Source organism: Arvicola amphibius, chromosome 18, assembly GCF_903992535.2.
Source record: "Arvicola amphibius chromosome 18, mArvAmp1.2, whole genome shotgun sequence".
NCBI classification, from domain to species: domain Eukaryota; kingdom Metazoa; phylum Chordata; class Mammalia; order Rodentia; family Cricetidae; genus Arvicola; species Arvicola amphibius.
Window position 1 is genome coordinate 28,036,842 of NC_052064.1, and position 25,886 is coordinate 28,062,727.

The following is a 25,886-nucleotide window of genomic DNA, read 5'->3' on the forward strand; positions in this document are numbered from 1 at the left end:
TAAATGGGCAACGATGTACACTGGCAGGCAAAAAGAACCACTATAGTTTGTAGCCTTATTTTCTCTAAAATAGTACTTTTCTTTAATAGTTTGTGCTAAATTGGCATAAAATACTTTATTAAATTTAATTAAAGTATAATTACTTTATTAAAACCTATCAAAACCTGAGATAAACTCAGTATTAATTTACCTGATTTCTTTCCAGTGTTTATCTTCAAAAAAATTCTAATTGTTTGTACTGGATGTTAATCTGTACGTCAGCAGGCCATGGCGGTAGAGCCAAATATTCACACTACCTCATCAATTACTGTGCATTTTGGTGTTCCCAGTGTTTTACTAACAAGAGATTTTTTTCCCCTCTTTTGGCCATGGTTCCTGACATTCCTGTCACATCGTACGCACTATACACATCTTAGTGATGCTGGAGGCACATCTCCAGGCAAGCTTCTTCTTGAGTCATTTTCTTAGGCATGTTTTATTAAAACAGGTTTGGTTTTAGTTTTTAGCCATAAAAATCTTCGATTTTATTTACCATTATTTTCTAGAAGAAAATCTCAATTTATGTACTATTTATGGAATCAAATTCTTGCAACTATATTCCCAAATTATTATGTTGTTTGTTAATTAGTTTAGGTATGTAAGTATGAAGCTAAACATTTAGTCTTGTCAAAAGTGTACAAACATAAACTAATATTTTTTTAACAAGCATCTATAAATTTTGTCAGACTGTTATTATCTGACATTTCATACCACATTCTACCAATCACAATAATCACCGTAAGTGCTTGAGAGCGCACATACTCACTATTCTAACACCAGAATGATCTCGGTTGCTGTCTCATAGACTTCATGCAGATTGATCACGTGGGGACAGGCCCTGGCCAGCTCCAGCACGGCTATCTCATGCAGAATCTCTGCCTGGCAATCCTGGCCCCTTCTCCTCTTCTTCAGAAATTTTGCAGCATACTCTTGGCCCGTAGACTTTGATATACATTGTCTAACAACAGCAAACTTTCCTCTAGAGAGAAAGAGAAGGGCGGTTTCATATCTTCAACTTAAAGTGAATTCATTCACATCTGTGCCATTTTTTCCTCTATAAGCTGAATCAAACACCGTACGTTCTTTTATAAAGTCTACAGTGCTACCACATAAAATGTAGAAGACTATCTCAGCAGAATAATCAATTTATTTTTAGTATTAGTGTGACACAATTTCAGCATACCTGATAATTTTGTTTCCCTACCAACTTCATGCTTCTAATAGACATGAAGAGATATGGAGTCTATTCAAATGCATTTTTTGATCACTCAAGAAAATTTGGGGTTGCCGGGCGGTGGTGGCGCACGCCTTTAATCCCAGTACTTGGGAGACAGAGGCAGGTGGATCTCTGAGTTCGAGGCCAGCCTGGTCTACAAGAGCTAGTTCCAGGACAGGCTCTAGAAACTACAGGGAAACCTTGTCTCGAAAAACAAAACAAAACAAAATTCGGGGTTATCAACAGTTTGGCACAAGCATACCCAGGAATGCCACACTAATCTTTCCAAGAAAGTACAAATGCTTTTATGTCTCTAACAGAAATCCTTAGCATCCTACCCAAAGTTAAAGCACAAAGATTACTCCTCCTGCTACATGCATGTATTACAGCATTTAGCAGGTCGAAGCCCATTGCAAACCCTCTTTTTCAGGGTTTTAGGATAAAACCTTGCCTTGTAGAGTTTAGTAACAAACTAGGAAGCCAAGAAAGCTATGTATCTGAAAGACACAGTTTGCAGTTGTGGTGACATCACGACATGCTAGTCACATGACAGTATCTAGGCACTAGAATCACTTCAAAAACAAATAGCAAGATGAACAAGTTTCACCTACTTTTACTTCACTGTTTCTGGCTTTCCTGAGACTTCCTACTCTTACTCCCATGAGCCAGGACAAAGTTGACCAAATGTCATGGGCAATGAATGGTCACCTGACATGTTCACTGCTAAGGAAAAGCACTACGAGCAAAGGAAACATTTATCAAGTCTCATTAATCAAGTCTATAAAAATCTATATCTGCAAACTAACACAAAAGAGCATCTGATAGGCATCAGAGTTTGTGGACCTACTATGATACTACACATTATGCTAGGTTTTTAAATCTACATACATTTTTTTTTTTTTTTTTTAAAGACAGGGTTCTCTGGCTAGCTCTGGCTGTCCTGGAACTCACTCTGTAGACCAGGCCGGCCCATACTCAGAGCCTGTCTCCACCTCTGGAGTGCTGGGATTAAAGGTGTGTACTACCACATTTGCAATCTTGATGAAGTTATATCCATATATTAACACATAATCACACATGTATAAAGTCATACATACTGTGAAACAAGATAAATATTTTAGCATAAATATTAGAGGCTTTAAGGGGAACAATCAAGTATCTATTTTACATTTTAAGATGCTAGTTGCAGTTTAGAAGTATAAAAATAATCTTCAATATATAATGTTCCTGAACCAAATTTAAGACAGTCAAGAAAATGTAAAACCTTAATAATACTAGTCCACACACACCTTCAGAGGGCAGAGCTGACTAGTTTCCCAGCAGAGAAACGTCTACCCAGTACTCTCTGCATCTACAACACACAATAAAAATATGAAGGGAGGGGGAGGGGAAGCCACAGAGGAAGCTGACATTTATTTCTGAATCTGCCTCACCCTTCTAACCACAAGGCCCATGAAACTTTGCCTCAGCTGGGGGAGGGGTGGAAAAAACTTATCCAACATGTTAAAAAACAGGAACAATGCAGTTTTTTGAGTATAGCGAAAAATGAACTTAGACTTACTTTATACAGTGTCCTTTGTGTTGCTAAAGGGAAACACACTCTCAAACACTGGCATTTCAAAATTAAATTTTAAAGTCAAGCTGACACAGAAAGATAACTCTAGCTTTCCACATGCTAGAATTATGTTTATATGTTACAGAACACGCAGGCCGCCCAGAGAAACATGCTCAGAACCCAGACTCACTTCACAAGGCTCGCACACTAAGACTGGCTGTGAGCTTGAAAGGATCTTAAAGGACAGAAAATTAAAAAATAATATGATTTTTAATTGCCAAGGTTAAAAATTAAACGCATCAGTATCTACCATGTGAGTCACTGGCCCAAAGCAATTCAAAAGCACAATTTAGGTCTCTTCCATGACGACATCTGATGCCAGCATATTAGCAGTCTGACTCGGTTTTAATCAGCTCCTACCATGAGCTTTTGCTCATGTTTAAAACGTTTAAAAGCAAACTAACTGCAACTCATGATGGCTCCTTATGACACCACCGCTGTAAGACAATTTACAGCTAAGAGTGGGCCGACTCACGTTCTCTACAAAGTTAAAGGGAGAAGCCCTCATTAGCTACTATACCTATTATTTTTCAAAGTTAACCTAATAAAGTTACTCATCCAAACAGGAACCTAGAAAAATAGGTGAGAATGCTTCTTGCGGTATAGATTAAACGAGTCATGGTCTAAGTATCTGTTCAGAGCAATTTCCAGATGTTTGGCAATAAAAGGCAACTTGAACTCATTTAGTCTATCTTCTCAACTAAGAAAAAAAGAGCACACAACTAAGACCATCACACAAATTCTGATCCAGAGTCAAGGCAGCTCAAGTAGCTCCTAGCTCAAGAGGAATAACATGATGCCGTATGACAGACTGGACACAGCCAGTGATCAAAAGGGATGGAGTAAAGGGAGGAGAGAGAGGAACAATGTACAGGAGGCAGACGGGCACCTAATGGCATGCTGGGTTTCTTCACTAGTCTGCTTAGAACCCAAAGAGGAAGCTATTAACAATGCTGTGTCTAATACAGGCCTCTCTTTTCAACAGAAACAATCAGAAGCAGAAAGAGGTCCAAAAGAGGGTAACTGGACCAAGGAAGGCGATCTGGATATTGGATCACATGATAAGCACTTAAGGGAACCAGCGATGTTTCAGCTTTGTTTAAACATGTGAAAGACTACTACCTCAACACATACTGCGTGCAGCTACAAAAAGAAAACTGTGTCCATCAAATAGAGATTAGCAGAGCAGAAAGCAAAAAATTCTACAGTGAAGAGAGAGAGAGAGGGGTTCATCTTTATGTTATGAAAGCAGGCTGTATGAAACATCTGAAAAAGTGGAAAGCCAGGGCTAGCCTCTACTAAATATCAAAGACGCCAGCAAAGAATTAGAGTTCACGGTCAGCAAATCTGAGGTTCCACACGGAGATTTTTAGGCTAAAGTAATCATATTGGTTTACTGTCTATCCATTAATAAAAACAGACTTTATAGATCGCTGTAACATAAAACAAACCACTGACTTCCTTCCACACACACAAAAACCTGAAGATATACACGACCACGGTCATCTGACCCTTCACCATCACACTTAACTAAGAAGACACACAACAGATAAATAACTGGGCACAGCTTTTCTAATTCTCAAGCATATCAAAACTACCGCAGTACTAAGTGTCAAGGGCACCCTTGGCCATGAGAAAGATGTATCTGATTGAGCCAAGGCAGAATTCATACAGCTTCTATTTATAGGACACCAGCTCTTTGTGATATAAATTGTGGTATCAGACAGCAAATAGTCTTCATTTATGAAAGTGTGTGTGTGTGTGTGTGTGTGTGTGTGTGTGAGAGAGAGAGAGAGAGAGAGAGAGAGAAGCATCTATTTCTCTCTTAGACAAACACAGTAGCCAGAAATAGAAACAAACGTATTAAAGCCACAGCATATAACACCTCGCTAAGCACTTCACAAACATTAGGTGACTTAACCCTGAAAATTCTAAATGAGTTCAATGAGAGCATCCGTGTAGGGTCCGCATCTCTTCTTGAGAAGATGAGACTGGCACTTAGAGGTAGGTTTAACAGCTGGAGTCACCCAGACACCCAGTGGCAGAGCACAGATGGAGGCCTAACTGCCCCTTCCCACTACAGACGCAGGAAGAGCTGAGCAGTCGAGCGGCCGCTGGATATGAACTCCTCCACAGATGTTGCTTCCTAGTCACCTAAGAGAGCAGAGGTAGCAGCTTTTCTTTCTAATTACTGATAGTGGTCCAAGTGAACTTTATAGCAGAAACACATATCAAAGTCTCCTTACCTCCCGAGTTCTTTCGACATAAGTGTATAGAAATTATTAAAATTTTCCTTCTTCATTGGCGTTTGAGGAGTGGTGGTCAGCAAGCCGGAGACACTGCGGCAATCGAATCTTCTCCGAGACATGGTAGACGACGGCAGGTCTGCTTCTCTGGACACGCACTTTTACCTGTTAGAAGGGGAGACAGGAAGAGAGGTTGTCACTTAAATGTAACAAGAAAGAGAGACATTATCTCAGGCAGGATGTGCACTACAGCGCACAAGTCCAAATATAGTATTAAGACGCGACCACAGTGCAGATAGGCTGATTTCAGAAACCATGCTCTTCACACGGAGAAAACGCTAGAAGCTTAAACTGGTACCCTTCCTCTATGGCACAGAAACAAAGCTACCGACTTCACTTCTAAATGAAATTGATATGAAAACAGTAAAAATCATTATGATGAAAGTGGAACGAGGTGATCATCATTTGATTGTGAACGACCCTTCTTACGTGACAGGTTTCACACACCTGTGCAATTTAGCGCAGCAATGTAAAGACTGTTTTAACTTCATATGGTCAAACAAGCTTGGGGGCAAGTTCACATTTTGTGAATTATATTACAGTCCTGTGAAACACAAAAATAGAACTTGTTCATGGACTGGCTACTTTTCAAAACTAAATCTAGAAACTCCCCTAGATGTGAAGAGTTCTTCCTAGGGCAGAGCCCAATGCTGAGTGGGCCTTGCAGGAAAACTCAGTAATTTCGCTGGGTCAGGGACTGGTCAGAGATAATCACCCACCCAGAGTTCAAATCCGCATGTGAGCTCAGACTGTCTGCAGCTTCGTGTACTTTATGTGGCCATGTCTAGTGTGAAATTCCTGCTTCATATTAACTGATATTAAAGCTTTATGAAGCTTCACTACCGAACTGCTGGTTCACATGAGCTGAACTCGTGTAATTATGGTGGCCTCTGCCACCTCTGCCTAACGAAAGGCCAGGAATCAGTCCGCTAGCACCCTCTATAAAACCCTCTAGACCATTCTCGCTGCCACATCCCCTGCCTCACTTCCTGCTTCAGAACTGGGTTTTTTTTTTTTTTTAATTTTGCATTTTAATTCAAATGCAAACTATTCTCTTCTGTATTTCAGCAAATAGGCAGTGTGACGGGAGCAGTTTCCTGTTCAATTCTCAAATTTGCAAACTGTTTCTCTGTAACCTTTGGTCCCGCAGGAAAACTCCTCTAGGTAGTTGGAGGTACATCTCTAGGAGCCTAAGAGCATCAGTGTAGTACACTGAAAAACACAGAGCTGAAACGCTCGGGTCTGAATTCCATTTACTCTTCATTACTGCCATGAGGCCGTGCAGTTTAAAGTTCCCAACTGTGTCAGCCTGGTTCTTGTCGCTATATTGGAAGGCCAATACAGCAATTGCGCTATTACTAAAGAAAGAATGCATATTTTTGGCTTACAGTTCTGGAAGCAGACGGCCAAGGAGCTTCAAATGATGGTGACCTTCTTGCTGGAGAGTCCAGAGACATCACAAAGCATCACAAGGCAAGAGACAAGGAGTGTGTGCACTTGTCTGGTCTCTTCCCTCCTTTCATAAAGCCCCTAGGATGCTTCATCACCATGGGGTTCTAACCTAAGGACCTTACCTAACCCTAATCACTTCCCAGTGGCTCTAACAACAGCCTGAAGTCCTCACCCTCTGAACACCTCACAATGGTTGGGTGCGGTGGTGTGCACGCCTATGAACCCAGCACTCAGAAGGCTAAAACAGTCTGAAGGCTTAAGGCAGGAAGGACAGCTGGGAGTCTGAGGCCAACCTGAACCACACGGAGTAAGAGGTCTGCCTCTGCCGGGCTACACAACAAAACCTCCTCTAGGAGGGAAAGGGAGCCTGGCAATGGGGATTCAACATGAGTTTGGGGATCCTAACAGCTACTGTTCTAGGGCAAACTACACCTTCTTTGTATCTGTTAGTGAAATATTAACCCCCAGTAACTCCCACTCAAACTGCCCTTTCAGATAAGGGCGTTTGAGGTGCTAAGTTAAAATGGCCAGTAAGGTAGGCGCTGATGCACTAAGACTTCCGTGTTCTTAAAAGAACATGAGTGCGAGGCAAGACAACACTGGCAGAAAATGACCACAGAGGAAAGCCGCCTGGTTTGGGTGTTTTTGTTTTTAAGGGTCTCACTATACAGTCCAGGTTAGCCTAGAAAACTCTGTGTAATCCAGGGAGACCTTGAACTGGTTATAATCCTCTCTCTCTCTCTCTCTCTCTCTCTCTCTCTCTCTCTCTCTCTCTCGCTGGGATTACAGGCCTGTGCCATCACACCCAGTGGCGTGAACTTCTTCATACTTCCCTAGTGCTGCAGACATTCAGTTCACGGGTCATATTTTATTCTCTGACAAATCAACCCAAGTATCTGTCTCTACGTGGAGTTAGGGTAGGGCTTTCCGGTGCCACCTTTATTGTGAGCCCATGCTTATGGTTACACTTCCATTATTCCAAGTTCCACAAACAGAAGGCCGGGGCTCAGTCACTGACATAACTGGGCTATAGTCCCAGCACCTTTCATCAACAAAAAAACATGGCAAGTAATCAGAGAGACAAATTTATGAGTTTTTTTAATATAAATTTTAGATTCTAAGATATTTGCCTCTCATAGAAACTAAAACCAATAAACATTTTATGAATAAGCATAGTCTACTCTCAGTTTTCAGGAGGTAATACGATCCTTTTATGGCATCAAAGATTTATGTTCAATTAAGCATAATTTATAACTTTAAAAACACTGCAAAAATCTGAAACTCTAAAATCCACATATTAACACTCAACAAAGTTGCACTTTGAAAGATGACTTTTTACTTCATTAAGTATGAAATGAAAGACATAAAAGTTTATAGATTGTATGATAAATCAGTTCAGTAACCATTATTGGCCAGGTTTCTCAAGGTCTCAACATTTTCTTTGCTTTTACGTATAGTTAGTTGATGGTGTTTCATTATCCAAATTAAAGGTCAGTTCTCATACAGAGACTATGTATGACTTCAGGCTATAATCTAAACAAAAATCAGTGTACTGTTTTAATCAGTGTTTAAAACACTGAGCATTTTTTGACTAAACTTAGTCAGGAACACTGTGGGGAGAACGTTACGACCTGGAGGACGGGGTGCTGTGAAATGCTCTCCTTTGGGTGAGACATGGGCTGCACAGTTCAGCTCACGGCTGCTGTGTTCACCTGCACAAGATCACAGAGAAAGTTCTAGCAGGGGGAGGTGCTCCCTTGGCCCCACCCCTAACGGAGGCTCTATCAGGAGTTGATGACCTATTAGAAGAGGGGGAGCCCCTTTCCTCTAGGAGCATGGTCACTGAAAATTCCCCATGTGATAATTTAGCAGCCGTGCACATACTGGCCTCAGTGAGATTAAATAAATAAATAAGACCATGACGTTAGGAGGAAGATGTGATGCAGTCCTAAGAGAAGATGGGGGGAGGGGTGGGCACAAATATGATTAAGATACACTGTATACATGCATGAAATTTTCAGAGAATAATTCTACACATACAGAGTGGGTATTGAGAAAAGTCCAATACTGAGACCAAGAGTCCAAAGTGTGACAAGTACACTAGTGAGAATTACGTGTGGCCAAGCCTGCTTTTAGTTATACGAGGAAGAAGGGAACATAGCTTCTTTTTTAATAAAAGGAAGTGAAATGCACAATGGTAGTCTAAATCAGATCTTATTGATCAGCCCACTTAAAGGACTTTCCTAACTGGTCTCTGGCATGTATTAACATACCCTAAAAAATTCCTTAACACCCATATGATGGTCACCAGAAATGATGAGTATAGCACAGGTACTTGTATGACAACAGATGCAGCCAAAAACAGGGTTGGGCAATTGCAGCTTTCCAAATACATTTAAATATGCAAATGAGTTGTGATGCTCTGACTCATCTCATCGTGGCTCTCTCTATCTCCTGGGATACAAGTTCTGCCGCAGGACAAGACATTTCAAGAGACCAGTCCATAGGCACATCTACCTATTGCTGATACACCTGCACCGGAAGTTGTTGAAGGATCCATACAGCTTTCTTGTTTGCCTCCTCCTAACTTCCTTAAGAGCTGTCAGTCTAGGTGTTTCTTGTTTCTCCTCTAGCCAGTGTTGCCTATAAGGGAGCACAAGTCATCTCTGGTCAACAAAGTCTTCACAAACGGGGGCTGCCTGTCAAACAATACACATGAGGGCTGCCAGTCAGTTCTGCCTTTCCTTGTCTGTCCTCAAATTATCATCAAGTTCTCATTGCTAATAAACAATCCAGAAATCTTGTCTTCTACAATTCATAGGTTTATAGCCAATTCTAAACAAGAACGTAACATTCTAAATTCAAATTACCAATTTATCTTACTCAATTTGAAATCACTGAATATTTTATCAGACTATACCAATAAAGACATAGGGGACTTGGTGAACTCATGTTCGTAAGCAATCACAGACACAACGACAGGAGGCACAACAGAAACACAGTGAGATGTCAGCTGTGCACTCGCGTGGTGCACACGCATGGTGTCGCACACTCTTTCCAGTGTTTCCACTAACTCCCATTATGATAATTACAATAGGAATTCAGATGGGAATCAAGGAAGGAAGGAAGAGAAGGAAATGCTAGATCTGGTCTGTGCCTTGGCTGAGCTGCGTGGAGAAAGCCAGTATTACGAACACGAAATAAACAACCTTCAAACCCTCTAACCAGTTCTACTTAAAACTTATTCATCGCAATACTGGTTTCAAAGTTATCAAATGCAAAGAGCCTGTGAATGCAGAAACTACAGAATGCAATCCCAAAAGCACTGAGAAATAAGTGCCTGTGCTGAGTCCTTTATTAGCCCCAGGAACTGTAACGTAAAATCCTCTGTGTGTGACGCTCAAAGACCCCCGGAAGCTCAATATGCCCTAGCTCCGGTTCCTCTCATGCTTCAGTTTCCTATTTGATCTCCACTTCTTTGCTTTACTTTGTGTATGTTTCTGCCTGAAACATACATCCTACCTTTCCTTAAAGGGCTACTTCTTATGCATGCTCTGCCCCACCCCAGGCTGACTTCCATGCCTTTCTTCATGCATGTCTATCTTCAAACAAGAGGGCTCTCGACACACCACTTGGAACCTGAACGTTAGAGAGCAAGCATACTTTGTGTCCAGAGGACAACCTTTCACTTGAGCTTACGCAACTCAGCACAGCGTCCCTAGTAAGGATTAAAAACGTTTGACTAGAAGTCTATAGGTAAGGCACAGCAAAATATATTTTTAGGTACATCTAAGGGGTTGGCTGAACTGAGATGAATCTTGAAATTGCAGTCCTGAAGCTTTCAGCAGTCTCTCATTATTTCAGCAGTTGACTAAATAATTAAGATTTTTCTTATAGAATGTCAGTTCAAAACGAGGTCATCACAAGACTCAGAAATGTGACAATTATCTTTATCATCTATTGTAATGCAAGACTTAAAAACCATTTAGTCTGTACTCACTAATTTTTGACCAGGTGACCCCCCATTTGCACGTCAATATCTGTGTTAGCTAAGCGCTTCCTGAGAGCCCACGCTGTGCTGTCTGAAGACTGGCAAATCTAGATTTGCGTGAAGGAAGTGTGAACGGTTATGGCAGGGGAGCAACTCCTCTCTTCTACACGCGCACCAAGGCTGAGCTGCATCTAGGAAAAGGTAGACTGAAGATGTACTTCCCTATCATTCCTAAAAACACAACTTCCTGCCACGCTGAGGAGGAATCTGCTTCAGTAGGCCAGGGACTGGGACACAGCACTGGCGGGGGCAGATGATGGCTCCCACGTGCTGTGTGTTCTGATAGCACTGTGCTGTTGTGTTTAAGTACTCAACAGCAAGCATAAGTCGATAATTTAATCCCCTGAAGATCACAATAGGAAACCAAGTGACTCTAGTCCAGCCCTGGGGTATGGTTTACACCAGGGTTGCAGACCAGGCAAAGAACCCCAGCCTGACATGGGGCCAAGGCAGTAAGGACTGCCACCTCCTCTCCCCACCTTCACAGAAGAATAGATCCTGTAATTGTGAAGTAGGATGGAAGATGTTGAAAATCGGAAATAATGGTGAGCCAACAATTACACGGAGCTTGTCACTCATCAGGCGGAAAGCCGGGCTTCTGTTGTACAATAAATTACCATACCGTTTACTAACAGCACAGCCAAAGCACTGTTTGCTCAGTAGCTATCATCACAATGCAAAACGGAATCCGGCCCTTAAAGCATGAGAAAGACCTGCCATCTCACCAGTCAAGTTTCTCAGTGTTTAAATACGTCCTCTTTTGGACTAGTTGAGAGCAAGGAGATCAACCAAACATATTGTGTATAAATATAAGAGGACTCACATGCACAAAATAACTGAATTAAATGCTCAGGTAAAACACAAATAGAAGAAAGCAATTTAATGAAGAATGTTCTCAAAAATGCAACTTTTATCACAGCAACATCATAAAAATAGATACTTGTGACTTGATTGAAAACAACACTTCTCTTTGAACCCAGCAAGAAAAAAAACCTATCTTTTTCTAGTAGTCTGGTATAGAAAATATAAAATATGTATGGTTACATACATAGCTCTGTTGTTAGAGTCCATGAGGCCATATTCAATGCCCAGCACCCCATAGAAATAAACAGATAATCAGAAATGAGCAGCCACGGTGGCGCATGTCTTTAATCTCAGCACTTGGGAGGCAACGGCAGGTGGATCTCTTGAGGTAAAAGCCAGCCTGGACTACACAGTGGGACTCTGTCTCAAAAAGCAAGACTCCTTTCAAACTGGCAGGCAAGACTTGGAGTATATGGCTCAACAGCTAAGCGAATGCCAAGATGCAGGAAGTAAGAATTTTAGACAAAGGGAGTGTGCATTATATTATATTTTAAGAAAATTTAAGAATAAAATGAATAAATTTGTAATTGATTTTCCTGATTTGAGTTTTAAACGGAGTCTCTAAAATTAAAACTGAGAGCTTTTGACACAGAAATCCTGCTTTATAATTCTCAAACTGCTACAGAACAAAGCGCTGAAACAAGTGTGTGTGTTTGCTCAGTACCAGTAAACCGTTCACTGTTAGCATAGTTTTGTTTCTTTTTCTTCCAGACAGGGCTTCTCTGTGTAACAGTCCTGGCTGTCCTGGAACTCACTCTGTAGACAAGGATGGCTTCTAACTCACAGAGATCCACCTGCCTCTGCCTTCCGAATGCTGAGATTAAAGACAAGCACCACCACTGCCTGGCTGTCAGTACAAACTTAAAAATGAAATTAATAAAAAATGCCTGCTAGTAAATGCCTGTATTTTTTATAGATGTTATTCACATTGATTAATGAGGTCTCTACTAAAATACCACTTCTACCTTAACCAAACTGTAATTTCTTTTTTTTCTAAATTTTTTATTACATGCAAGTAGAGAGGTCAGTGAGAGTAAATTCTCTCTTTCCATCATGCAGGTCCCAGGGGATCAGGACATTTAGGTTGGTGACAAGCACTTTTCCGGCAGAGCCTTCTCCCTGACCTGGAACTGTAATTTTTTACTTAATCCGAGAGAAACCGTCACCACTCTGTCCACATACAAAAAAGATTTTCAAATGATTACAGAAATGTTGTTTCTCTAACTTAAACATACTGTCATGAAGGTAAATGTACTTTAAGAGTAAAACCTTCATTTTAGAAAATTATCTAATAAAATGTATGTGTATCTCAAAAAAAACCAATTACTTAAAATAATAAAATCAGAAAATTGAATTAATATCAGAAAAGGGTTGGGAAAGAACACGGGTCTAAAACTTGGTCACCAGCTTTTTTGAAATATACACGATTTTAAAGCAGTGTGATTCAATTTTTACGAAACTGTGGAAAACCATTTCTGGGCATCTCACCCTAAAGACGGTACAACGGTGTACCAATGAGAAAGTGAGTTTATTATCTCTCTGTAATACAACTCTGCTCCTGGAGTTCAAAATCCCACGTTCCATACACCTATGTATCGCGGCAGACCTGGCCGCCCAAGGCACAGAGTCTCTGCTAGACTTGAAAAACTTTTTTTTAAAAAAATCCACACGCTATCAAACCTGCCGGCGAGGCTCGGCGTTATCGGTGCCACGGATGTCAACATGACGTCAGCCCAACACTCGGTGAATGTCATCCACGGACCTGACGCTTGAGGGTGACCGAAATCACTAAACTTTCGGATGTATTCCTTCATCCCAACTTGCAAGCTGACGCCGGCGCGCCTCTAGTCCCCCATGCAAGCCACCGAGACCGACCGCCAGCCGGCCGGGGAGTTCCTTGCCACTTAGTCTCTACTCCTCCACGGACGGAAGCGCCTTTTCCCACGGTAGAGCCGGGCCGGGAGACGGGTCCAGACCGCAGTCTGAGGCTCGGTCACCAGCTCAGGGGGCTTCTCCCCGCCGCCCTCCGGGAAAGCCGGACCGCCCGGGCGAACAGCTGCGGCTCCCCCACGCCGGGGCTGACAGCGGCCCACGCGATGGCCGCCGAGCTTCTCCGGGGCTGCGGGCCGAGCGCGTCCGCCCCGACGGGAAAGCGTCCCGTGGCCGCAGCACGCGAGCCCGGGATCCACCACCGCGTCCACACGCACTTCGTGGAGGCGATCGGACAAGGCCCACGCGCCGGGACGGCCGCCCCGGCCCTCGGGCTCCCCGCCGTGTCCCCGCGCCCCGCACCCCCGACGCCGGCGAACGGACGGACGGCTCGGCCCGCCGCGGGCTCTGCCCCCCGACGGGGCGGGGGCGACCCAGGCTCACCTCGCGCTCTTCCCCGCTCACAGCGGCTGATCGCCGGCGGCCGGGTCCCTGGGAGGCGACTCCCGGCGACGAGCGCCGCACGCACGGACGCCGACCGGCGCTGCTTCTCACGGTTGAGGTTTGAAAAGTGCAGCCGCGACTGGGGCCGCTGGACTTTGGGAGACTCCGCCCGCTCGCGCCCAAGAGCCAATCGGAGCGCGCGCGGAGGGTGGGGTCGTCACGTGGGAGGGAGGGGCGGGGCGCCGGCCGGCCGCGGGTGCTGAGGGGCGGGGCCGCAGCGGGGGGGGCGGGGCCTGGGCGGGGCGCCTGGCGCCTGCAGGCTTGGCTGCTGGCAGTCTGGGACTGCCGAGGGGGTGGGCGGGGGCGGGCGCGACCTTTTCCACCTCTTGTGGCCCCGGGAGGTGTGAGTACTGAGACGCCAGAGAGGACAGAAGTCGGAGACCTGTTTGCCTCTGTGACGACCAAAGTCCTGTTCTTTAAGTCTTCCTCTTCCTTTCCTCCTGAACCTACCCTACAAATAGAGATTTCTGTTTGCTGCCGGTTCGGTACAAGTTCATGGAACCATAAACACGACTCAGGGATTTCCCGATTCTGATCGCTACAGCTGGATGTCCTGAGACACTGGCTCGAGGCACTGTAGCAGAGGCCGAAGACGAACTAATTGCTAGTTTACTGAGCTAAGAGAAAGGATGAAAACCTGCGTCTGCTCAACAGGCATTGCTAACTTTTTTATTTTTTTAATTTTTTTTTTTTTTCTGCAGTGTTAAGGGTCCGGAGAAAACTCAGGGCCTTTCATGTGCTAAGCAAGGGCTCCATCACTGAGTTCCAGCCCCAGCCCCCAGAATCTTGAAGACGGTGAAAAAAAATTGAAAGTTCTGGGCTAGACACAGTAGGTTTACATACATATAAGATCCTAGGTTACTTATATGTAGTATATGCACATAGAATCTAAAATTGGTGGAAAAGTATCTTTTTTTCAGTAGATGTGGAAAACTATTGGGGAAAGATACTGGAAGTGAGGTCCTCTTGCTTATAAAAGATCTTAGCAACATTTTTAAAGGGAGCTGTTCTCCTCTGTCACATTTAACCAAGCTTTCCCCAGACCCTCTGTTTGCTTTTCCAAACATCCTAACACACATACATTTCAAGCATCGTGGCCATTTCATGAAGTCTGTTGTTATTTACATGGGCCTCAGCATAGGGTTTTGCTTCTCTAAGCTTTGTCAAATTGAGAATATTGCATTTTTTTCGGTCAGGGAAGCCTAATGTTAGGATGGAAACAAAGTCACACACTGAAATAGATATGTCAGGTGTCCACAAACCATTTAAACTGTCCCCATCTTTTCTTTCAGGAAACACCAGCTGCCTCCCAAAGTCTCGGCATCAAAGCTGGAGGCAGCACCCTCTGAGGGTTCTTTGTGGTGGTTTCTGGTGTATACACGTGTGTAACTATACCCTTGTCATCTCGACAGTGCCTCGGTTGTCAGCTTTTGTGTGTGGAGCGGTGTGTTTGTGTGCTTACGTGGGGCTGTGTGCATCTGTGTGCCTGCGTGAGGAAGCCAGAGGCCTCCTCGTTAGCTCTCCACCTTCCTTTTGAGACAGTCTCCCCCTGAATCAGTTCGACTAGGCCAGGGAGCTCTGGAGATCCATCCACTAGTCTCCACTTAACCAGCACTGGGATTACAGGTGACGCATTCAGGCGCCACTGTGTCCGGCTTTTTACGTGGGGATCTGAGCTGAGGGCAATGTGGTAGCAAAGCAAACATTTCTACCAACTGAGACATCTCCCTAGCCCATTCCCACCACCACCACCACCACAACACCTTTTACTTTTAATCCTTTGTGTGTGAAGGCTGTGCACACATGAGTACAGGTGTCAGGGGAGGCTGGAGGTGCTGCACCCTCCTCCCCCGTGGAGCTGGAGTTAGACATCACCATATCTTAATCAAGGAGTTACATATTGACCAGAGAAAGGAATTCTCCCTCATCTCCGTTTAATGCCTCCAGAGGGAGAGGAGGATAGTGTTTTGCAGGGAGAAGCCTTCAAACTCCAATTCCTGTCGCATCCTCCTTAAAAGATACCCAGAACGCCTACCAGTATTTCTATATTAAGGTCCTAGAGTTCAATCTACGTGGAAAGAGGAAAACAAAAACACTCTTAACTGTTGTCTTAGTTGGTTTTCTATTACTCTGATCAAACACCATGACCAGAAGCAGCCCAGGGAGGAGAGGGTTTATTTCATCTTCAACTTCCATATCATAGCCCATCACTGAAGGAAGTCAGGGCAGGAACCTGCAAGCAGGACCTGGTGGAGAAGCCATTGAGGAATGCTTCTTAGTAGCCTGCTCTCTCATGGCTTGCTCAGCTCGCTCTGTTACAGCACCCAGGCCCACCTGCCCAGAGGTGGTACCACCCAAGGTGATCTGGGCCCTCCCCACACCGATCATCCATCAAGGAAATGGACCACAGGCCAATCTGGGGGAAGCATTTTCTCAACTGAGTGTCCCTCTTCCAGAATGACTCTAGTTTGTGTCAAGATGACATCAAACTATCCACAGCCAAATAGTCCAGACATCTGTGGCCAGATTGAAGGCAGCCAGACGCAAGAGGAGTCAACCACTTCTGTAGAGGCGTGGCGTAAACTTCCACCCAACAGAGGAACTCGCACCGGATGGAGCCCAGGCCTCCAAACACTTCACTCTCTGAAGGCAAGGGATGCCACTTTCAGATATCAGATGAAGACATCAAGAGTTTTTTTTAACCACGCCACTTATGCACATCCCAAATGTGAAGGCCCCTCATGCTGCAGACATCGATTCAAACCTCCTGACTCTCCTAGCCCCTGTTAGCAAAAGTAATTGGGGCAAGTCTTCCTGGCGAAGAACAGTGACTCAGGATGAGTCAGGTGACTTCCTCAAACGGAGACACAATTCATGACAGACTAGGGCCATTATGCCAATGCAGCCACCCACTACAGTTTATAGGGGGAGGGGGGGGAACTGGCAGAGCCTTCTGAAAGAAATACCATACACATTAGTAATTCTAAGAGTTCTAATAGCCATATTAAAAAAAATAAATTCTGTTAATTTTGATACTATTTTTTTTAGTATAACTAAAGTATTAGCATTTCAACATGGAACGAATTATTAGAATTTTTTTTCTTTTTGGCTTTTTGAGACAGGGTTTCTCTGTAGCTTTTGGAGCCTGTCCTGAAACTTGCTCTGTAGACCAGGCAGACCTCGAACTCACAGACATTCAACTGTCTCTGCCTCCTGAGTTCTGCGATTAAAGGCGTGCACCACCACTGCCTGGCTTTATTGGGACATTTTGCTTCCTTTTTATATTATCTTTAAATTTACATCCAATAGCCCTTTCCAGTTCAACCACTAAATGTGTTTATAGCTCATAATATTTACCACAGGATAAAATAGGTCCACATGTGTAAATGATTTTGAATATATTAATTTTTAAAATAAATAACCATAGTAAACATTTCTTAATTAAATTTAAGTAGGGAGAACTAAAAGGAAAGTTCAGCCCCACTCACCACATTTCGAGGGCTGCATCGACACAGGCTGGTGGCCGCTTTATTGCCCAGGACTATGAATCTGGAAATGTACTCTTTTAATTGGTCTAAATCTCAGATTGCCCTAATTCAGTGCTAGAGAAACTACAAGCTTTCAGTAAGTCATAGTATCAGAAAAGTGTGGAATTTCAAATATCACTACTAGCCCAGTTTCCTTGGTTTAGAAAGTAAAGAAAGAAAATGGAATGAGAGAAGTTACAGGCTCTCTTGCAAGCCTACACTCATCGTTAGCCCGTACCTGAGCAAATGCTTAGGTAGTAGTTTTGTTTATTTTTATTTGTGTTGCAGTTTGCAGTGTTGAAGCTAGGACTCGGGGCCTTGTGCAAGCACTGTATCATCAAACAATATAGCCTGGCCCTTTGTCTCCTGCTTCTTAATCTAGGATATTTTGTTATTCATATGTCAGATATACACTTCAGAGGGGAAAAATCAAAGAAATCAAATTTGTGTGGACAATTGATCAAATGCTGTGGGCAAAGGGAGAGGGCGAATGTGTTGGTCCCTGCTCACACTGTGGCTGGAGGCCTGGGTGACTGAACCTCACGGCGCCCCTTACCTCAGCCTGTCTGTCACAGTTTCCTCTTCTGGGAGTCACCTGATGATGCAGGCATCCCACCCACCCCCAGAGCATCCGGCCACATTTCTCTCTCTCTCTGCAGCTGTCATTTCCCAGCTGTCGGCCACACTTTGTTTACGGTTGTGCATCAGAGACTTCTATTTGCAAACCAAAAGACTTAGGACAAATGGCGGCCGAGCAAAGAGCTGCTGGCCCAGCGGCCGAGCCTTGAACACCCCGGCCCAGCCTCGAACACTCAGACCCAGCGAGAAGGGTGGGAAAGAAAGAGGATTTCTACAGGACGCGATTCGGGCTGTGGCATTATCTGTCAGTTCCTTCTGTGACTTTAGAAAGTCCTTGGTTTTCCTGCAGTTAAAAGGGAAATAAAAGGAGCAGCTGCCTCTGTGAGATTTCAGTGTGATTATGACGACCAGACAATGCCTGGCCGCGTCAAGCAGGGCTTCCATCACCCGGTGAGAGTTTCCGAAGGTCCAAAGGCTCCCTGCAGAGAAGGGACCAGAGTTGCCTGGTCCATTGACTGCACCTGTGACTGTCCAAGGCTGGAGACAGACAGGGCAACGTGAATACACATCCGAAATCCAGGAGAGATCGCTAGAGTGAAGACCAAGCAGTGAAGTCAATCCCTGGGGAGGGAGAGGGCAAAGAGGAGGATGGCTTTCGGGATTTGCCTGGTTGATGGGCCACATTCAAAGTGAATCTCTAGACTCAATAAATGGTGAAGCCGGGGGAGGAGGTGGGGGGGGGGGGGCTATGTGAGATAAAGGAATTAGGCACCAGGATTTAAGGGAAGCAGATAGGAGCAGAGCAAGGCAGGAAACGTGGGGGAGTGGATTGTTATCCACTTGATTTGAGAAGCTGGACTATCCTACCGGCTCTCCCCAGCAGATCTTCTGTTCACTTTCCCAATGCATGCATTGTTGCATTGTTGGAGTGTGCAGCAGGAGAGCAATACCTAAGCTTCCTAAGCTTCCTTCACTGCGTTTTCATACAACAGACAGTAATGGGGAGAGCTGGGGAAGGGCTACCTTTTTAGGAGGGACCTCTGTCTCGTCTGCTTTAAGGCAATACCACAAGTATTGAGAAAGGTCCTCTCCTCACTGAGACCCTTGACACAGTTGCTATGGTACCGCTGACATGAAGATCTTTTCAGTGCTGTGTTCTACTCTGAGACACAGAGAGCAGCCGTTCATAACGTTATTTTTGTAGGACGAGAAGCAGGCTCAGACATGGGCAGCAGCCCTTGAAAGGTCACAGTGGATGGGAGAGTCACTCTCTAATTTATTTACCAGCTGGGAAGCCTCAAGCAAGAAGAAAATTTCTGTGCCTCTCTATTTTCATCTGTAAAATGGAGATAATAATACACTTGCCCCACGGTATAAATAACAACAACTCACAAATAATGAGCCTGGCGATTCTAAATGGGGAGCTTGTGTTAATTCCCCGAGCCACTCACACGTTCTCATGAATTAAAGTGCTACACTTTCCTTCTTTGAAGATAATGAACTGGAGGAGTCTGTTCTACCCACATAACTGAAGTAGTTACCCATGAATCCAGGATCCAACCCCATCGCTGCCACACGACCTTTACCTACGGATCTCTCGTGTAGGAGGTCCTTCTGTCTATGTGTTGCTTTCGTTGGTTAATAAAGGAACTGCTTTGGGCCTATAGCAGAGCTGTAGGGGAACAGAGGTGCTAAATGGCATGCTGGGAGAAAGGAGGCAGAGTTGGAGCCTGTTACAGATCTCTGCTAACTGTAGCTGCTAACACAGAAGCACAACTTCCCGGGTGCTTAATCTCCTTGGTGTTGTGAACAGAGCTGGTACGCAATGCTGGCCTAATGGGTGGAAGACCCCAGGTTCCGTCCCCACCACCGCAGACCAATCATTCACAAGGATCCCTGGAATTCCCACTCTCCTCATGCTTTGTCTCCATCTCAAACCTACCATTTTCAAGTTGCTTCATTACTAAAATAATATCGTAACAGTATAAAATGTAAGAGGTGCCACATCCCCTGTGGCAGTGAATCCGACACAGCCGTGTGAATTCGTGGTTATCTTCATGTAGCTAGATGCTTACCTTTCTAAAATGTTCATTGATGCACACAGGCTCATAGTACGTGCGTGTCTCTCCTTGGACTGTCAGCCAGCAATGCCTAAAAATAATATGCCCAAGAAGCAACAAGTATTCAGGTCTTACATGCTCCAGCCAAAAGAACCAAAGCTCCTTATGGGCGTGGCTGGTTCTGTAGAGGACCGTGGTGAACAGTGGGCCTAAGCTAGCATGGAGTCTAGAAAAGAAGTTACAGACAAGGGCCATCACACAACGTGGGGCGTGGGGTGTGGGGCGTGGGGTGTGTTCAAGGGTGTGTCTGCAGACTAAATGACCAAGGCCAGGGACTTTGAGCAACGAGTCTGAGTAAGAGCTACATATTCCTGGGCTGATAATAACTCAAATGAGTAAGTGAACCAATAAACAGCAATAGAGAAGCAATATCTTCCAGGCAGAAGGTAGAACTTGTCACGGCCTAGCTAAGTCTGTCCCTGTCTGTCCATGACTTTCTTCCAGACAGACACGGTGGGAGAGAGAGAAAGAGAGAGCAGCGCAGCGTTAATAGTGGAGGGAAGTGATAACAGCTCAAGCCCAGGAAGTTTCAAAGTCAGGAACGCTTGTGTAGTCAAGATGATAACCTGTGTCCGTGTCTGGGTCGCTGACTGCGACATGCCTCTCAAGCCTTCCCCCTTAACATCCGTACCCCTGACCGGAGAGCACTCTGTAACACACCCGAGTGATGGCTAAAGCCATCAAACCTGAGGGAGATCTGAGACTCAGCCATAGGTAAGGAGGGTCTGAGGTGCTGTGGGGACTGAATTGAATGTGACATCCCGCGTGGGAACCTGAAGAGGGAAAATGAGACTCTGAACAAGCAGTGTGCTGTGGCTGATAACCGCAAGTTTGTATTAATGCACTCGATGTGATAAATGCACCCTGTCAGAGGGGAAATTGGTCCCAAGCATGCAGGACCTCTATCCTACATTTGCAATAATTCTAGGGTTCTATATCTTTTTTAATGGCTTTCTTAAAATAACCTGTCCACCATTTCTTAAGGCATCCACCTATGAGAACTACAGTATCAGAAACTAAAGGGGAAGTAACCCATTTCCAAATTAAAGGAGAGAGTGAAATAAAGCTCAATAAAACGACCAATATAAGCCGGGCGATGGTGGCGCACGCCTTTAATCCCAGCACTCGGGAGGCAGAGGCGGGCGGATTTCTGTGAGTTCGAGACCAGCCTGGTCTACAAGAGCTAGTTCCAGGACACGCTCCAAAGCCACAGAGAAACCCTGTCTCGAAAAACCAAAAAAAAAAAAAAAAAAAAAAAAAAAAAAAAAAAAAAAAACGACCAATATAGTCCAGCTCTTGGTTTTGCTACCTATTCAGAACATGATCATTTTAATAACTTGGCGGAGACTGAATCCTGCCCATCTCTGTGCAAAAATCATGACAGGAATAAAGGTATCTTCATTGGGCTGTGTGCTCCGATTTGATAGACCCCATCAGTCACAAGGGGCATCTTCCACCTAGCTGCTCTAGAACTATGAAGAGACGCCAAGACCCTTTCAGAGACACCAGTGTCAAAACTGGTTTCATAATGATGCTAACGTGTTGATCTCTTTTCCTTCTTCGTCCCTCTGGATACTGCGGAGCTTCCAGTGCCTGCATGAAATGCAATGTCTTAATAAGTCACTGCTTGGCCCATTAGCTCTAGCTTCTTATTGGCTAGCTCTTACATATTTATTTAACCCATTTCTATTAATCTGTGTATCGTCACATGGCTGTGGCTTACCGGCTAAAGTTCCATCTGGCTCCAGAGGGGCTCCATGGCTTCTCCCTGACTCTGCCCTTCTTTCTCCCAGTATTCAGCTTGGTCTTCCCCACACAGCTCCATTCTACCCTATCATGGGCTCCAGATAGTTTCTTTATTAACCAATCGTATTCAAAGCACGCAGGGGGAGTCCTACATCAGTCGTGACCAACTCTGCGATGGCAGAGATATCAGATCTCAGCAGCAAAGGCTCTGGAGGCCCCTACCTGTGTTCACTCTGAGAGGCATCTGTGGTACACATTGCAGCTTGGAGTCCCGTGTTTGGGAGTAGCGGAATCTGTACTTACAACATCTGCAAACAGGACTTTGGACATTCTTCATAGCTATTCATCCTGATCCTGGCTCTCCTGTTCAGATGCCCATTTTAATATTCTTAAATTTCACTCATCCAGAGATGCTCAAGAACTCTGACTGATCCTACAAGCAACTGTGTATATAGATCTTGATCCTGTTTATATCAATCGGCCTTCCTGAAATGCCATAAAGAAATCATTAATATTATTTTTTTTAAAAAAAGAAAACAAAATAAACGTACCCTGACCTTTAGCCCTTTATCTGCCAACAAAAATAAAAAAAACTGCTTAAGCAAATTAAAACATTTACATTTTCAGAGTTGAAAAAAGATGCTGGCTTCCTACTCCCGCAGTGAACTTTTACCCAGACTTTGGAACTATGATCCAGCTCGCAGCCAGTAGAGTGTAAGACTTTCGTTATTACTGCTCAGCTACACAGCTCCTATAAAGGAGCAAGAGGTTCTGAGGAGAGCAGCCGGTGACGCCATGCCATATGCTTAGTTCATTAGAAATCACTTCAATTCCCTTCAGTGTTTCTGAGCCAACCAAAACAGAAATGTCTGAGAGAATCTCACTTTATAGAGTGCTTAAGAGTGTCGTGAGAACCATACTGGAGTTCAAAGGTAGCGAAGTATCTCAGAAGGATTCAGGACCTGGCTCCTATTAGATTTCTTTCTCCTTATTTATATAATGTATAATACCACTCCATTTGGGCTGCTTGGGCCAGGAATGGTTCTGCTTTCTGTAATTTTGCAAGTATATTTTAAAGTTTTTTTTTTTTAAATCCAAATTACCTTCCTGCTACACATCAAGGGTGAAGAATGTGCAGACTGATTGGGTCCTACAGATATTTCCAGTTCATCCTAACTCGAATTGTTAGGGGTTTAAGTCCATTTTGACTGAGAACAACATCTTCTTTTGGAAGCAGAAACGCTGCTTGAAACTGAAACAATACGGAAGAGGAAAGATTCTGAAGTCTTGAAATAATTCAGGAAAAAAAAAAACCATAACCAGGGAAGCAAACATGGATTTTTCTTTCTCGTTTTGTGTACTTTGATTGGTGAGTCTGAGGTTGGGGGGGCGGGGGCGTTCCTGTGTCATCACAAGACATGCGTGGGTACAGTACCCAACACAACAGAAAGATATAAGACAACGTAACTCAAGAACAGGTTGACATATTGAAGAACAGGCTTTTATAATGAGCCACGATAACCTGCTTCTTGCACACTCAAATTATGGGTGCATCTTGCTAACCACGAGAGCTCTGAGCACTCTGTGGCTTCTTATCTCGATGTACTTGAAGCTGCACAGGCATAAAATCGTGTGCCTTTACTTCTTCCTGTCTCTCACCCACGGTGTCTGCCTGTCTTCTCTGCCTGCTAAGAACAGGAAATGGCAAAGATGGTTTTGATCTGTTCCCATTACTTCTGTAAGCGTTGCTCCAGTTTAACCCAGGCAGCATCACGTACATATTTTCAGCCATAGAAATGATCAGAATAGGCCTGTTTTGTTTAGTACTTCATTATTTTATTCTTCTGAACCGTGAGATTTCAGCACCATGAGCCAGCCTCTAAGAAGGCTGCTCTAGCCAAGCAAAATTAGACAGTTGTTTTGAGACATTCCCCATTACTTATGGACCTATAAAAATCTCCATTGAGTAGCAGAACCCCAGAGCGGGTATAAGAGCTTCTAGGCCAGCCATGCAGGCTGAATGCGGCACAGGGTATATCAGTATTAATGGCCACGCTTTAGAGTTACTGGACAGCTTCCATGGGTAGTGTTTTAGCTCAGCCCCCGTAACTCTAGGTTGACCGCAAGCAAGGCTAGCATTATCCCATTCCACAGACAAGAAAAGAACGAGAAGATGAGATGCCCATCGAGGCGAGGGCTAGAGCTGATGATCGCACAGATCCTGTGGGGCTACACCCAAGGAAGGGGTAAGCCAGGGGGAGACTTCAGGGACGCTTCCCTTCCCTGAATCAGACCAGGGTGTCCTATGACACAGCAGCCATGGGCAGAGGGGGAAAAAGGAAAGCATAATTTGTTAGCAGAAGGCAAGCAAGGGGGAAACGTGTGGCTCTCTCACAGGCAGCTGTGTGTAAAACCGGAAGTCCTAAGACTTGGTCCCTTAGTGATCTTGTAGTCTCTACTGGCTAGGCCAGACTCGCTCGCGTCTCCCATCCTAGACAACCTGAGTGTTCGTGAGTGAGTGAGGATTCAGTAGAGCAGGGCCGATCTACCTTTGAGCTAATCATACTGAGCATACACTAGAATTGCGAGCCAGCAGTCAAAGGAGTCTGCTTGTCCTTCAGAACCAGCAATTCCAAATTAAGACTAGACAAACAAAATGACAAAGGAATAACACTTCTGTAATAAAGTGAGAAAAGTTGGCCATGCTTTCTCGCATGAGATGAAATGTATATGCCAATTTATTAGTTTTATTTTGGAGCTTAGATTTTTAAAGTAGTCTCATTTAGGGAAATTCAGGCTCGCTCACCTGTCTGGAATCACAGAGCCAGTCAACGGACACAGATTTTTTTCTTCAGGCTACCAATCCCACGCCCTTAGCACTCTGTAGTACACTCTACATGCAGGTCACGTGTTCTCACATTTTCCTTCTCGCCGTGTCCTGGCTCCAAACTCATTACACAAGAGACTCACATCACTCTAGGGGAACCTACTTCACTGGGTGTCGGGTCAAAGGGGAAGGAAGCAGGATGGGTGTCCCTGTGCTCAGCCTTCATGAGAAGATGCTCGCTGGAAGAGACTCTGCCTTTCATGCGTGCTCTGTAATTATTTGGGATGTTTATGGGACGGCAATGATAGGATGCAGCAGAAGCTTTCCCTCTGATCTTCCCCCTCCCGTTCCCATCCTCAGAGAGGTTTTTTTTTTTTTTTTTTTTTTTTTTTTCCTCTCCAGTGCTGCTCCTTTTTCTTTATGGAACCTTTTAAAAGTCATACTTAGTCACCACATGGACAGCTCAAGATTGTCTGTCCTCCCTCGGAGACTGTAAACTCCCCAAAGGGAGTCCCACATCAGCATCTGGCTACTTAACACGGCCGTTTCCCAAGCACACACCACAGTACCTGAAAGAAAACAGCAGCTCGGTATGTGTTCGTTGGATGGATGGGTGGGTGAAGAGACAGACGGATGGGCAGATCACTTCTAGAAGTTCCCGAAGGGAGCTGAGGAAGTAGGTGGTTTGATCACCCAATCTAGGGCAGGATGGATCACATTTTAGATCAGAGTAAGTCAATCACCAGTCCCTAAAAACAGGGATGACATCTGATAGTCTCCCAATGACAAAATGTAGGAACTGTGACACTGGCCTGTCAGCGGGACAGAGAGAAATGGGAAGTAGCATCTACAAAGTATTTCCCAAGCACCAAAAAGTGCCATGCATGCGCACTGCCTCAACACAAAGAGCAGGGTAGGAGAAAGGACTTAGCCCCGATTTACAAATTAAAACCCAAGACATGGGTTCGTGAGTTTGCCTGAGGTCATATAAAAAATGACAGAGGGCCTGGGGAGATGATGGCTGAGCCTGGCTAGTATGTTTCAGAACCAGGACCCAAGTTTGATCCCCAGAACCCAAACAAAAAGGCCAAAGTGTAACAATGAGCACTTA

At 44.4% G+C, this 25,886-nt stretch overlaps 1 protein-coding gene across 1 annotated transcript in view; it reads right to left on the reverse strand.

The window, feature by feature from the left end:
• Stk17b (serine/threonine kinase 17b) overlaps positions 1 to 14,055 on the reverse strand; it is a 28,244-nt gene extending 14,189 nt beyond the window's left edge. Inside the window, exons 1-3 of the mRNA XM_038315610.1 lie at positions 13,917 to 14,055; positions 5,117 to 5,281; positions 806 to 1,018 (exon numbers count right to left, since the gene is read on the reverse strand). Coding sequence (XP_038171538.1) covers positions 806 to 1,018; positions 5,117 to 5,238 — 335 coding nt within the window. The 5' untranslated portion in view covers positions 5,239 to 5,281; positions 13,917 to 14,055. The remainder of the gene's footprint in view (positions 1 to 805; positions 1,019 to 5,116; positions 5,282 to 13,916) is intronic.
• Positions 14,056 to 25,886: the final 11,831 nt, after the last annotated feature.